Here is a 15,455-nt window from a genome sequence, read left to right as displayed (position 1 = left end):
ATTCTTAACATTTCCTGTGAAGTCCATGACATCTTTCTTATTTTTGTACATTTTCATAACAAAATCTTTTTATCAAATAAAAAAAAACTTGTAAGAAAAATAATCGTAGCTTTTCAAATTAAACTCTTGACAGTAAAAAGAATGACTAACATTTTTTTTCAGTGAAAATTGTTTCTAGGGGATTAGAGTTCTTTCCTCTTACTGACTGTGTTAGAGTGGCCTGTAAAGAATGTTGGACAAGGAGTCAGGAAACCCGAATTCTAGTCCTGTTCTATCATTTGTAAAATGAAAGGTGACGAGACTCGGGGATATTTCAGATGCCCTCTAACTTGAACGTGCAATGATCTGTTAACTCTAGTAATAGATAAGCTTCATGTGGAAACTAAGGGTGTGATAAATGGGTTCAGAGAGAGCTTAATAGATTCAGGCTTTGCGTGGTCTTTGGAGATAGCAAGCATTTCCTTCAAAATCTCTTTTAATCACACTGCTCATGGTGGAATGTATTTCAAGGTATACAGTTCATATGATACGCCATGGTATTTGTCAAATTCTTATATTCTATTTTTCATATTGGGAAAAAGGAAAAGAAGGGGGAAGTTTTCTTAGATTAGGGAAAGTATTACTTTAACTATTAGGCAGAGAAACAATTCATTTCTAATCCTTAGCCTACGAGGTCACATTCCTTTTTAAATTGAAAAATAAAAGTCTGTTTAACTGGATTATTTAAAACTTCCTTCTTCCCACCAATCTCTGAAGAATATGATACCTAACTTTACAAACCCTGTCATTTTCCTGAGAAAATTCAGTTGTTAGGCCACAGTTTGAATGTTTGTTTACATCAGTAGGTTTTCGAAACTCACCTTCTCTTTCTGACATGGGTCACTTCTTCTGGGAACCCATGAGCACTAGTTGCCCTTTGTACTGTCTAGTCTCCATCAAGATCATTGTTTCATGATGAAATTATGGTATTTTTTCCTTTCTGATAATGGCATTCATATGCATAGTATTACAATGCTTAACTTTATAGAAAAAAACATAAGGAAGGTCACGTTATAGATTCATTATTAGGGAAGTCACCTTGATGAGCAGCACAGATTTTTAGGAACCAAAACGAACCCACTGCCAACAGTCATGGAAAAGGAAGAGGAGATAGGCTCAGACTGCTATACGCTGAAAGGTCACGATGATGGTTAGAGCTCTCCACAACCAGACCAGAGACAATATGATGAATTGCTCCCTCAGGATCCATTCTTGGATCTCTTCTCTTCTCACTTCGTAATATCCTTCCCTCTTTCCTGACTCCCATGCACTCCAGTGATTTCAACCACTTAAACTGTCGGATCAGTGATGATCTCCTTTCTCTGAAGTTCAGGTACTTATGACCATTGTCAGCAGCATGTTGGGCAGAACCAGAGAGCAGTCAGTTTTCAAGCTCCGTAATTCTCTAGGGTTGTGCTGTCCCATATGGCAGCCCCTAGTCACGTACAGCTGTTGGGCACTTGACATGTGGCCAGTCTGGATTGAGATGTGCTTTAAGTATAAAATGCACCCCACTTAGTATGAGAAGACTTAGTAGGAAAAAAGAATGTAAACTATGTCATTAATAATATTCCATTAATTACATATTAAAATAGAATTCAAATATATTGGGTTAAATAAAATATTGAAACCAATTTCACCTGTTTCTTTTTACCATTTTTAAAAAAGATTTTATTTATTTTAGAGAAGGAGAGAGCATGCATGATCCCAGGAGGGGGAGAGGGAGAGAGAATCCCAAGCAGACTCCGTCCTGAGTGCAGAGCCCAGTACAGCACTTGATCACACAACCCTGAGGGCATGACCTGAGCTGAAATCAAAGTCGGATGCTTAACCATCTGTGCCACCTATACATCTCCCTTTTTACTTTTAAATGTAGCCATTAGAGAGTTGAAAATTACATGTGTGGCTTACATTAAATTTCTGTCAAATAAGAATACTCTAGAATGTGCCCATTTTTCTCCATCTCTACCTTATTTCAAGGCACTACGACGTCTTACTTGTGTTACATCAGTTGTCGTGTTTCTTCTACTTCTAATCCATCATCTGCCAGAGTAATTTTACTAAAAGCTGGATTTGTATCACGACTTTGGAAATAGAACGCAGGTTTGAATCCCAGTTCTATAATTTATAAGGTATATAACCTTGGACAATCATTTAATATTTCTAAATCTCAGTTTAAACATCCTCTCAAGGGGATTAAAAAATGGAGGCAGCGGTTTATATGAATTTACTGAGGCATTGTATATAAATGGTGCAAGCAGCCTTCCACGAACTGGCTCCCACTTTTCAGCCCCATCCTTTGCCACCCTTGTGTATGTAGCAGTATGATTCTGGTCATACTAACTCACTGAAGTGGCAGTTCCACTTCTGTGTCATCCCTCTGTGTTCTTTGTGCCCTGTCACACCCTCACCTTTCTTCTTTGCTTGACTAACTTCTAGTTCTCATTCAGGACCAGATCTGAGACCATCTTCTTCAGGAACTTTCCCTTCCATCCTCAGTCTGAATCAGGTGCCATGATAGCCGGTACATAACCTGTACATACCTACCTAAGGAGTGAGGGGCTATGGAAAATGTTGATGCCTGTTGGAATTAGCAAGCCTGGGGCCAAACTGCAACTCCGTCACCTTCGTAGCTGGGTGACTTGAGCAAATGTTTAACTTCTCTGAGGTTCAGTGTTCTTATACGTAAAATGAGGACACTGACAATTATCTTATAGAGAGGATGAGAGATTTACGTGGGCTTTAGAATGCCTGGCATAAAGAAGGCCATAAATACTGTCATTGCATTGGCACCCTATTTTGTAACTGTGTGCTTGTTTCTCTGCTGGAAGAAAATGACACTCTTCTATTGGTCTTTGTACCATTAAAGCTTGCCATAGTGCCTATAGGTCCTTAACACAAGTTTGGTAATTATAAGAATGAATTAATGAATGATGAACAAACAAATAACACATTGGCAGCCAAGAGTATGTTGGATTCGACCACCCGGAGGGATGGGTATTCAGGATAAATTAAATAAATTTCTCAGACTGTGAGAAATTCGAGCAAAGGACATTTCAAAGACATTGGCAGAAAGTTGATGGATTTGTTCCATCAGTCCTTGTTGAAGCCATTGTTCTTCCAAGAAGCAGCAACCAAGTCAGTAATTCTAAATACATGATAATTCTAAAGCTTTAAGTTCAACAGGGTATCAATGCCTTTATAAATTTTATTTCAAGTTTCTGGATCTATAGCACAACAAATTAAGAAAAAAGTCTGGAAAGTTTGTTGAGCCAAACAGGAAGAAGGGCTGTTACCTGTTTGCTCTTTTCTTGTGTTTGCTGGTTTTCTAACTCCTGTTGCCTTACAAAATCAAAGTGGTTCTGCAAACACATCACACATCTGTTGTCTAGCCACTGGTTCCCCAATGCCAGGCTGTAGGCCATCAATGTTAGCATCACCTTGAAACAATATACAGACTTCTAGGTTGCACCTGATTTCCACTTAATAAAAGCTGTGGGGAAGAGGGTGTCTTACTTTTCTGATATACAGTTGATTTGGAAACTGATGATCAATATTTGTGGATAGATTGATGATTGCTAAGGGAATTCAAACATCAAGCTTCAGGCTTCATATCAACAATGATGCTTTTATTATTAAGTAATTAATCTGCTTATTTTATATCTTTAAAATTGAAGTAGAGTTGACATATAATGTTTATATTAGTTTCCGGTATATAACGTACTTATTTGACATTTATAGATGTTATGAAATACATCACCATGATAAGGATATTTACCATCTGTCACCATATGAAGTTATTGCAGTCATATTGACTATATTCCCTCTGCTGTATCTTATACCCATGTGACTTGTTTTATAACTAGGAGTTTGTACCTTTCAGTTCCTTTCACTTAAATCATTCCTCCTCTACCCCATGGAAACCACCAGCTCTCTGTATTTATGATTCTCTCTGTTTGTTTCTTTTTTTTTTTTTTAAGGTTCTATATGTAAGTGAAATTATATGGTATTTGTCTCTCTCTGACCAGCTTATTTCCCTTACCACAATACCTTCTAGATCATCTATGCAGTCACAGATGACTAGATTTCATTCTTTTTTTTTTTAAAGACTTTATTTATTTATTTATTTATTTGACAGAGAAAGAGAGAGAGATCACAAGTAGGCACAAAGGCAGGCAGAGAGAGAGGGGAAAGCAGGCTCCCTGCTGAGTAGAGAGCCCAATGCGGGACTTTATCCTAGGACCCTGCGATCATGACCTGAGCCAAAGGCAGAGGCTTAGCCCACTGAGCCACCCAGGCACCCCTTCATACTTTTTTATGGCTGAGTAATATTCCTGTGTGTGTGTGTGATCTTCGTTATCCATTTATCTATTGATAGATACTTAGATTGCTTCCGCATATTTGTTGTTGTAAATAATCCTGCAATAAACATAGTGGTGCATTTATCTTTTTGAGTTAATATTTTTTGAGTTATATTTTTGGGTTTTGGGGGAAATATCCTGGAGTAGAATGACTAGTTTGTGTGGTATTTCTTTTTTTAATTTTTTGAGAAACCTCCATACCATTTTCCATGGAGACTGAACCAATTTACTTTCCCACCAACAGTGCACAGCAGTTCTCTTTTCTCTGCATTCTCACAAACAATTGTTATTTCTTGTCTTTTTGGTTAGCCATTCTGACAGATGTAAGGGTGATATCTCTTTTTGGTTTTAATTTGCATTTCCCTGATGATTAGTGATATTGAGCATCTTTTCGTACATCTGTTGGCCCTGTCTGTGTCTTCTTTAGAAAAATATCTGTTCATATCCTCTGCCCATTTTTCATTGGATTATTTAGTTTTTTGGTGTTGAGTTGTATGAATTCTTTATATATTTTGGGTATTTACCCTTATGAGGTATAGCTTTTGCAAAGATCTTATTCTATTCAGTAGGTTGCCTTTTTGTTTTGTTGATGGTTTCCTTTGCTGTGAAAAAGCTTTTTAGTTTGATGTGGTCCCAGTAATTTACTTTGCTTTTGTTGCCCTTGCCTAAGGACACAGATCCAAAAAAATATTGCTAATAAGATCCATGTCCAAGAGTTTACTGCCTATGTTTTCTTTTAGGGGTTCTGTGATTTTGGATCTCACATTCATGTTTTTAATCAGTTTTAAGTTTATTTTTGTATCTGATGTAAGAAAGTGACCCAGTTTCATTCTTTCACATGTAGCTGTCCAGTTTTCTGAGCATTTTGTTGAGAAGACTGTCTTCTCCCCATGGTGTATTATTGCCTCCATTGTCACAGACTAATTGACCATATAAGTATGGATTTATTTATGGGCTTTCTATTCTGTTCCGTTAATCTATGAATCTGTTTCTGTGCTAATATCATAGTGTTTTGATTAGTATAACTTTGATGTGTATCTTGAAATTTGGAATTGTGGTACCTCTAGCTTTGTTCTTCCTTAACATTGCTTTGGCTATTTAGAATCTTTTGTGATTCCATATAAATTTTAAGATTATTTGTTCTAGTTTCATGTAAAATATTATTGCTATTTTGATAGGGGTTGCACTGAATCTATAGATAGCTTTGTTTAGTTCATACATTTTAACAATTTATATTTTCTAATTCATGAGCACAGTATATCTTCCCATATATTTGTGTCATCTTTAGTTTCTTTCATAAATGTTTTACAGTTTTCAGAGTTCAGGTCTTTTACCTCCTTGGTTAAACTTATTCCTAGGTATTTTATTCTTTTTGATGCACTTGTAAGTGGGATTATTATCTTAATTCTCTGTCTGCTAGCTTGTAATTAGTGAATAATATTAGTATGTATTTGTTATATAGCATATACAATGGATTTCTGTATGCTAATTTTATATCCTGCAACTTTACTGAATGAATTTATTGGTTCTAATAGTTTTTTGGTAGCATCTTTAGGGTTTTCTATATATAATATAACATTATTTGTAAACTATGACAGTTTTACTTCTTCCTTATGAAATTGGATGCCTTTTTTTTTTCTTGTCTGATTACTATGGGTAGGATTCTCAGTATTATGTTGAATAAAAGTGGCAAGAGTGGGCATCCTTATCTTGTTTTTGATCTTAGAGGAAAATCTTCCAGCTTTTTATTAACAATGAAGCTTTTAGTTTTCAGTCGCTGGAGGAAAATGGCAGATAGCCATTGTGAGGGTTGAACATTTTTAAAATTTTTCTCTGTCAAAGTTGATGTTTCTCTCAAGTCATTTCATAATGACTTGGAGACCAGTTAATCCTCATCTATCACTAAGTAAGAACCCCACTAGAATTTTTATGCTCCTTCTCTAATTTTATCACAATCACATTCCTTGAAAACATTGATGTACAATTTAAAGACAGAGAAACAATAATAAGTTCATGTAATGGGCTCTTTGGGGGGAGAACCCTAGTAAACTGGTTCTGGCGGAAATCTGTGATAGTAGTAATAATGATAACACATCATGTTAGCTATGTGCAGGTCCTATTCTAAGACCTCAAGCCTTAATAATAGTGCAGTTTATGAAATTATCTTTTATTCCTTCATTCAGTAGATACTTATGGAATACAACATGTCAGGCATAAAACAGTCATCTCTTTATCACCTTTATGAAGCTACTATCATGTCTCTTCTAATGTCAAAGATTTTTTTTTTTGAATTTTGCCCATAGTAATCAAGAGAAGATTTAATTCTCCCGCTAAGATTTGTGATGCCAGGAGATACTAACATTATATATTTCATATCAGAAATTGTTCTCTTTATTCTAAAAATATTCAAAGTTTCTTAACATTATTGATCTGCTTATGGGAACACAACTCAAAAAAATAATACCACTTAATCCATGCGATTCACACCTAGGAAATACTTAAATTTATTTGCCAAGTTTTTACTTATTTACCGTCCTTCTTGGCTTTATGGGATACCTGGTATCTTTTTCACACTTTCGTCGTCTTCTTCCTTAAGTGGGAATTCCTACTCCCTCTTTCTCTGAATTAGCCAACAGTTGAAACACAGTGATCTCCCAAACAAAGGGCACTCTACCCTTTCCACAATGTTTGGCACCTAGAATGTGAAAGTCTGAAAATGTCCTTTCTGCATGAAATATAGGTCACATGTGGTTTGAGGTTCAGACAGAGGAAACATAGATTATCCTATCTCCATATTAGGTATATAATCATTGCAGGTTGAGATGTCACGATCCGGAGATGTTCCTGTAAATATACAAAGTCAAATCTAGAATTTTCATGCCTTCGATTTCTACCAAAACATGAATAAGTGTATTTTTGAGATTCTGCCCTAAGATTGTATTGATCACTTCATTTTACAGTAATAAAAAATACAGCTAATTAAATCATTTGCAAGGTTAATGTAACAACTCACTATCCAAAATTTGCTTGATTTAGAATTCATATATATTTCGTATTAATATGTAAATTAAATATAATCTGAGTCCATTATTTTTAGCATGGTGTATTTTATAGACATTCAGATTCATTTGAGGATGGTAATTTTAAACATTTACACTTATAACAACTCAAAAGAAAATTAAAATTGGTCAAACAGCTTTTGTTTTCAGAGATACAAGTTTCAGTTCATTATCTAAGTGTGTATTACTTTGCTTATCATTAATATTTGCAAATATCCTTGTATTGGATATGGTATATATTATACATAATTGCTAATGAAAACACCATCTGTCATTATTAAGTGCCAATAGGAGATTGGTTCTGTACTCAGTGTTTCGTGCACTTCCTTGTTTAATCCTCATGTGGGATTTAGGCTAATATTATTATCCTCATAGTACAGGTGAGAAGACCAATACTTTGGGAAATTAACTTGTCCACAGTTGTGAATGACCGAAAGAACCAGGATTTAAGTTTAAGTCTTCTTGGTTTCACAAACATGTCACAATCCAAAAAAACTACAACCTTCCTTAGAATGTTATTTGAACCAAATAACAGTAACTTCCATCTTTCCTTACCTGAGCAATAAACCACTTTGCATGGCTTAATTCTCAGACTGGGGTTGCATTCTGTGTTCTCACAGGGTTGAATGTAACAACTGTGAGATTGGAGAACAATGTGGTGCAATTATGCATGGCAATGCTGTCACCTTCTGTGAGCCATATGGTCCAAGAGAATTGGTAAGTACATGCTATTTATGTACATTTTCCCAAATATACTGTCTTTATGGAGCTTTTTACTGACGGAAGGTTCTTTGATGCTCTTGTAAGTCATAGGAAATTGCAGCATCGTTTATATTATGAATCCTATTACAAATATCTCAAAATGGGGAGCAGTGGTTTTATAGTTTATTTTCAAATGTAAAAGTAAAAAATTCATGGATACACGTGGTACATCATTATGATTAGATGGCTTTTTAAAAATACAGGTATGACATACGTGTAACATAGATGACACACATATATATCATCTTTAAATAATTTATGGCTCCTAAATTCTTATATAAAGCTTTACTTTTTTTTTTTTTTTTAAAGATTTTATTTATTTATTTGACAGAGAGAGATCACAAGTAGGCAGAGAGGCAGGCAGAGAGAGAGAGAGGAGGAAGCAGGCTCCCTGCGGAGCAGAGAGCCCGATGCGGGACTCGATCCCAGGACCCTGAGATCATGACCTGAGCCGAAGGCAGCGGCTTAACCCACTGAGCCACCCAGGCGCCACTTTTCACCATCTTATATTCTCTTTGCAAGCCAAAAATGTTAGATGAGCAACTTTATCAAATTATTTTAAAACTTTGTTTCCCACCCACAGAGGAAGTTCACTGAATTTTTTTTTTTTAAAGAAGTGAAAGTGTACTGAATAAACTAGTTTTTAACAAATTTTGGTTTGTGCCAGATTGTTGAGGAGCGGGTTACTTTCCTTTAATTTAGACCGATTAGACTTTGCCTGCCATGGAGAAGTTCTTAGATTATATGTAAAATGAAACATGAGCGTTCTAAATTAAAAGCCATGAAACTACTGGCCATCAGCAGGCGGCTAATGAGCTTTTTGTTGTTGCTTGGTTCTGGCAGAAAGACTACATTCACATTCTTGAAAAAGGGTATAAAGGCAATTGTTGTATTATACTCCTGGCTCAGTTGGTTTGCGAGACATGTTCTACTCACAGGGTCTCTTACGCTTTGCTTTTCTGATTTTCAGCTCGAGCTTTAGCGTTTTTTCTCCTCCCACCTCTTCCTTATCATGGGGCTTTTTGGTGACAGGTTGTTATTTTTCACCCCTACATCACACATTGCGTTTCAGATTCATTACCTTTAAAAGTGGCCAGAAGACACTTCCACAATACGGAAGGGAGAAAAACTAGCTAGGCAATTAGAAGATTTAGTTATCAAAGTGAAAGTCAATTAATTTTTATAACATGGTTCTTATTTTATGCTGCTTGAATACCCCTTTCATGGCAATGGATACATTTAATTTATTAAAGATAGGAGCTGCAGAACATTGATAAATTGAAGTTTTTAGCTGAAGTTAGAACACAAACAGAATTAATTGGATGCAAATTAAAATAATAGGTGCTCATAATTCAAGTCTCAACAAGGTGTTCTAATATTCCTGCAGACAAATGTGACTCTGGCAGTGAAGTTCTTCTTGAAAAAATAAATTTGCTAGTGCATTTTTAAATAATGTACCATGACTGAATTAATTATCTGTAAACCTTAAAACAAAATAAAAATTTACTGTAGTTAATTGAGCTTAGAATAAATGCTTTTCTTAGAATGTTCTCCCATTTGGTAATATTTCTGGAGATGCTTGGCAAGTTCTTTCTTGTTTCCACTGATAAATAAGATATAAACATATCTAAGGATATAATACCAGCATTCATATTTCTACAGTTTCTAAAACTAAAAGCTGAAGTATCTAGTTTATTTGAACCACGTATACTTTAATCCCGTTTTTACTCTTCTCTATTTATTTATTTATTTATTTATTCCTTATTTAGCCTTAGAGTTTATTATATACCCAGTAAGCTAGTTTTGAATTATATTATGTAATTAATGTGAGATTAGCCTTTCAAGTAAAAAAGAAAATACCCGAAATAATTCTCTTCATCCAAGAAAGAAAAAAAAATACATAGATTTATATTCCCCTCATAAGTACGAAGGATTGTGTTGTGGACGCCGAGGGAATAGAGTGAAGGTAATTAATAAAGACAGGAATGACATCCACACTTTACACACTAGCAACTTCTAATTTTCAATAATTTTTATACTGTGTTGGTGTCTCACGAGCAAAAATACATATTATACCCAAGTTGTGTTTACAGAAGACAGATCAGCCAAATGAAAAAGGAATTCAGTTGTCAGTTAACATGCTATTATGTTTACTAAAATTCAGATATTTGCTTGGCACTCAAGACTGAATACAGTCAAAACTGTTATGCGTGAGAACGGATGAAAGGTATCAGCCCCCCAAACATCACTTTTTAACAAATTTGCCTTCTTTTTCATAAATTCAGTTCTTAACTGATTTTGTGAAACAAAGGGCCACAGGCAAAGAATGTTGAGAGGCTGATGCGATATCGTCTTTAAAGCCAGCAAAAAATCTCCATTTTGTGAATTCAGTCACATGGCATTTTATTTCAGTAAAAGCCAGAATCAGTGAGAGGTGGCATCTGTCATCACATGGGCACACCAGGCATTATGTCCCCACTGCTGCTGTGGCTGCAGCCCTCACGTGTTTTATTTAACTCAGTGAGGTCTCCCCCATATTTCAGGTGGTGACACCCCAACTTTATTCATTTTGCTGGTCCAAAGTGAAAGTCATGAGGAATTCACTTACCCACTACTTTAAGAGAAAATATGCTCTCTCAGAGCATGAAACAGGTGGCTTATGTGACCTCCCTCCCCCACTTTTTTTAAAGAAATTACTTTTTAAACTATTATATACTTGGAAATGCATTTTAGTTGCAAGGAGGAGTTTGGGCTAAAACAGCATCAACCCCACCCCCAAATTTGCAGAGAAAACGTGCAAAATAAATAGCCTCGGCCTGTAGCGACTTCATATTCATTTTGTGATCCTACTAATTTCTGTGATTTGGGGTCTATTTGATAACTTAAGATCACTGAGATTTGGTAGGAGAAAAGTTCTGTCAGACATTCATAGTCTCTGTATTATTTGTCAAAAGGCATGTAAGAGACCCTTTCCATTTTGAGAACATCAGACATAAAGACTTAATAACTTCACAAACTAAAATTATGTATGTGAACTCAAGGATAAAAAATAATTGATAATCCCCAAATGTAAACATAGGATGAACAAATTTTATAGGCAATGCTTCCTGCTACTTTTTTCTCTTCAACTTTTCTATTCCTTGTAGCCAACATTTTTTACTAAAGAGCTAAAAGGGAATGGTAGAGAAATGAGACTTAACCATTCTACCCTTCCTTAGCTTCCCTGGTTGAGGGGGGAAAAATGTAGAATCAATGACTAATCTAGGTCCAGGGTCACTCACTCTCAGTTAGCACATGTAATTTGAAATTTGGCAATCTTCCAAGGAACTTGCTGTTTGCTAGCAGCGGTCATGTCTGTGGGACCTCATTATGCAGGTGACACAGTGTCATTTATTACACCAGCAGGATAAGTATCTCAGACTCTCTAGTATATTTCATGCACCAGCCTTAGCAGTAACCCACGGTGCTTGTAGCTTACAGAGGATACCATTGTTTCAAAGAACTTACATTCAGGAGTGTTTCATGATTCACCTGGGAATTTACTCAGTTAATATAAAATCAGAGGTGGAAAGAGCATTCATTCAAGTTATGTGAAAAGTAAAAATTTTCATGTGCCTCTCTGGATTATAAAATCAAATTATCCAAGTGGAAAAACCAGGAGGACAAACAGTTGAACTTACTGTAAAAATTGTGTGTGTGTGGTAGGGGGTGGTGGAGATTCCTTTTAAAGGAATCTTGGAAAGGAGCTAGTATCCTGGTTATTTAAAGAAAATCTGTTGGCACATTTTTCTCCAATAACTCTGGTTGAGGGGAAGAGAGCAGGAAACAGAGCTCTGGGCATGGTGGGCCAGTTTTCTTTTAGCAGATAATCTGCGATCATGAGGGATTTAAATTAAATGGAGAATTTGCTCTGACACCCTAACATCAGTGTGTTTTGCTACAGTTAAAATCAGTTAGGACCTGATATATATACTGATAATCTAATAATTTAAAAAGTCTCTCTTGCCCTCCCCTCTTTTACCTTTTCTGCTTTCTCATGGATTTTAAAGTCACATGTTTAAAGCATACATTCAGTCATCTTTCTAAATAATGTAGAAATGGGAAGCACACATCTGAACTTTGGATACTCACATCTCAGCTGAATTCTGGCGAAACCAGAGGCTTGTTCTCTCATTTTCCCACTAATTCCCACAGTGATTCATAAACTGGGTATCTCCTGACCCGACCACGGTCGTGAACTCCATCACAGGGGGGCCAGCAAAGTGCAGGGATAAGTCTAGGGATTATATTGTGATATATAAGAAGCGGAAGTAAGACCACTTACTGGTTTTGCCATGGTGACAACACAGTTGTGTTCTCCAATTTATAGGTGCAATCACAGGAGGCATTCCATTCATTAGCTTACAGGGGTCAGGAACCCAACAAGAAAGTCACTGAAAAGGAGAACCGTAATTCTTATCTCGTGTGAGCTGGTAAGGGTCAAAGTCAGTGCTCCACAGAATAAATAAAAAATTGTTTAAAATTTAAATGGATTTCAAATTAAATAAGGTATCATTCCTCTTTCAGAAGGGGGAAATTGTTTAAGCATGCCTCTTCATGAGATTAAAGTACAGTAACAGAAATACATTGGAAGGATATTTCTAGGCTCATTATTTGATTACTTTTTTTGGAGAGGTAACAGTTTTATTGAGAAATAATCCACATATTCTACAAGCCATTCATTTAAATTATAGAATGCAAGGTTTATTAGTTCATTCACAAAATTAGGCAGTCATTATTACAATCAATTTTAGACATTTTATCATCCCCTAACAAAATCCTATATACTTTAGCTGTTGTATTTCTATTTACTTTTCAAAATAATCTTATTCTCCTCACTTGCTCTTAATTTACCTCCCAGTTTTTGCTTGGGAGCCTTCTCATGACCTTCGCTTTGGACTCTCGATCTATTGGTGTAACCAAAGTGGACGGAGGGGACGGAGTTAAGTGCCCTCCCAAGGTTACCCGGCAGATCACACTGAAAATGGTTTTTAACAGGACCTGAGAGTCAAAGCAGGAACTCACAGTTTATTCCCCACAGGGCACCATGAAATGTGTCTATGTTCAGACATACTGATGAAAGTAAGCTAACCACTGGGTAAATATCACCTCTGTTTATGGCTCTTTTCTTTCCTCTCTTCAGTCCCCTTTCCTCTTTCTCCTCCTATCTTTCTATCTTGTCTTATTTTGGTATATTTCTTCTTCTAGATTACCACAAGCCTTAATACAACAACAGCCTCTGTCCTCCAGTTTTCCATTGGTAAGTATTTTTAGCAATTATAACAATTTAACTTGGACGTGTTTGTTTTAATCATAGTGTGTCATCTGATTATAGTGCCAAATGCTTTCAGATTTAGAGTCCGTCTTAACGTTGCTATAAATAATTTAAAACATTTTTAAATGAAATTAAAAATCGGAAATGCTGCTTTCTGTTCTCACTGCTCTCCAGCAGGGAGCGGTATTTAAGAATGATACAGATAATCCAAAACATTTAAAAAAGTGATTTACATATAGATTAAGAATGATTGGGATTGTACTGTTAGAGCAGAATTACCTGACTGGTTGTGTTTTGCTCAGATTAAGACTAAAATCTGTTAAATTTCCTGCACCTTAACTGGCTGGTAGTGAAAGAGATGTTGTCTGAGAGAAACCAATTAGGGCTTTGTGGGGTTGTTTTTTTGTTTGTTTGGTTTGGTTTTTGGTTTTCGGTTTTTCCTCATATATATTGGTATATGAGGTTTTTTTAAATTAGCATATTATATGTGTTTTGGGCTTTGTGTTTGACATAAATAATCCATGTTTAATTCAGACTTGGATAATTTTAAAATGACTGTATCTGGCAATATTTCTTTTAAGTGCTTTTATATTAGAGCTAAAAATTCCTACCCAAAGCATTCAGTAAAATAAAGTACCTTTGGGTCAAGTGTATACCGCTTTGCTGTCTCTATTACCTTCTGTCCTCATCTCCAAAGGCATATATTAATAAATAACACGGATGAGTTTCCAATAGGAATGTTCTAGGTTAAGAAAGATATTGCCTTCTCAATAGGGGCTAGTCTTAATGATATTGGTCCTGTAATAGGGAGACCTCTTCCTGGCCTCTGCCTGTGACAAGAGGATGCTGGCAGCCTGGCCTCAGGGACAGGGGACGGACAGCTTCCTTTAGTCCCCGAGTCCCATCCCCCAATGCCCCCCCCCCGTCCCCATCCCCCACCCCCACCCCAGGGTCTTTCCCCATTTGTCTTTGGAGAACCCGCATTAGCAAAAGGACTGTTTCCCACATAGCCTCTGAGTCCTGATCACAAGGCGGTGTTCTCCCAGCCCGGAGCTCTCTGGGGTTGATTGTCCCCAAGAGAGCCCATTTGTTGTCACCTTCTCATCCACGTGCCTCACTGAAGCTTCTCCTGTTGGTCTTATGTGATGAAACTGCCTGTTACAGTTTAGGTTGTTTTCTTCTCACATCGATAACGGGACTACAACAATTTACACACTGTTCAGAAGTCCATCTGTGGTCATAAGGAAAGCGTTAGCAAAAACAAAATAATGAGTCTTTCTTAGGAGGGTTTTCTTTGATCTGCTAACAAGTGTATCCTGAATGTTCTGTAACAAGCATGTAAGACTTATAATCGGAAACATGTGAAATTCGTTTTTTGAAAGTTGTGGTGCTACAAAAACAATTCTTTCAAAAACTCAAGTTGGCCAGGCAAGTAACTTCAAGGTTCTTAACCAGAACCAATGTGTTTAAACTTATAATGCTATTAATATAAAAGAATATGCTGAAAAGCTTTTTCCTATTTATCTCTATTCCAAGTACTTATTCTAAACTTTTTTTGTTAGGGCAATGAACATTAATTTCAGATATTATCTCTAACCAATTAATGAGAATCCTCTTTACAATATATGCTTCACAATTCTACTAGTATTTGAATTTTATTCAAGGTAGGTAGGAATTTTATTCCACCACCAATGAAATTGCCCTATCTTAAAAGGATTAAAAACCTCTATTTTTATAAATAATAAGGAGTATACTAAGGAATTGGCAGAGATTAACTTCCTCTCCTTTTAATATCACCCTACCAAAGGGCTGGGAAGGGAACGATCAGAGGATTCAGGATCTGGTGCTGGAGATCCCAAAGCCTGAACAAGCACCATGACCAAGGGCTGGGGACTAGACCCAAACATATGACTTAGTAAG

General features: G+C 36.2%; 1 protein-coding gene across 3 annotated transcripts in view; it reads left to right on the top strand.

Annotated features, from left to right (window-relative positions):
• RELN (reelin) overlaps positions 1–15,455 on the top strand; it is a 496,502-nt gene that overhangs the window by 238,504 nt on the left and 242,543 nt on the right. For all 3 annotated transcript variants that reach the window (XM_059396996.1, XM_059396995.1, XM_059396994.1), the window contains exons 7-8: positions 8,080–8,176; positions 13,469–13,520. In XM_059396996.1, coding sequence (XP_059252979.1) covers positions 8,080–8,176; positions 13,469–13,520 — 149 coding nt within the window. The remainder of the gene's footprint in view (positions 1–8,079; positions 8,177–13,468; positions 13,521–15,455) is intronic.

This window comes from Mustela nigripes, chromosome 4, assembly GCF_022355385.1.
Source record: "Mustela nigripes isolate SB6536 chromosome 4, MUSNIG.SB6536, whole genome shotgun sequence".
Lineage (NCBI taxonomy): Eukaryota > Metazoa > Chordata > Mammalia > Carnivora > Mustelidae > Mustela > Mustela nigripes.
This window is presented reverse-complemented; position numbering and strand designations above follow the sequence as displayed.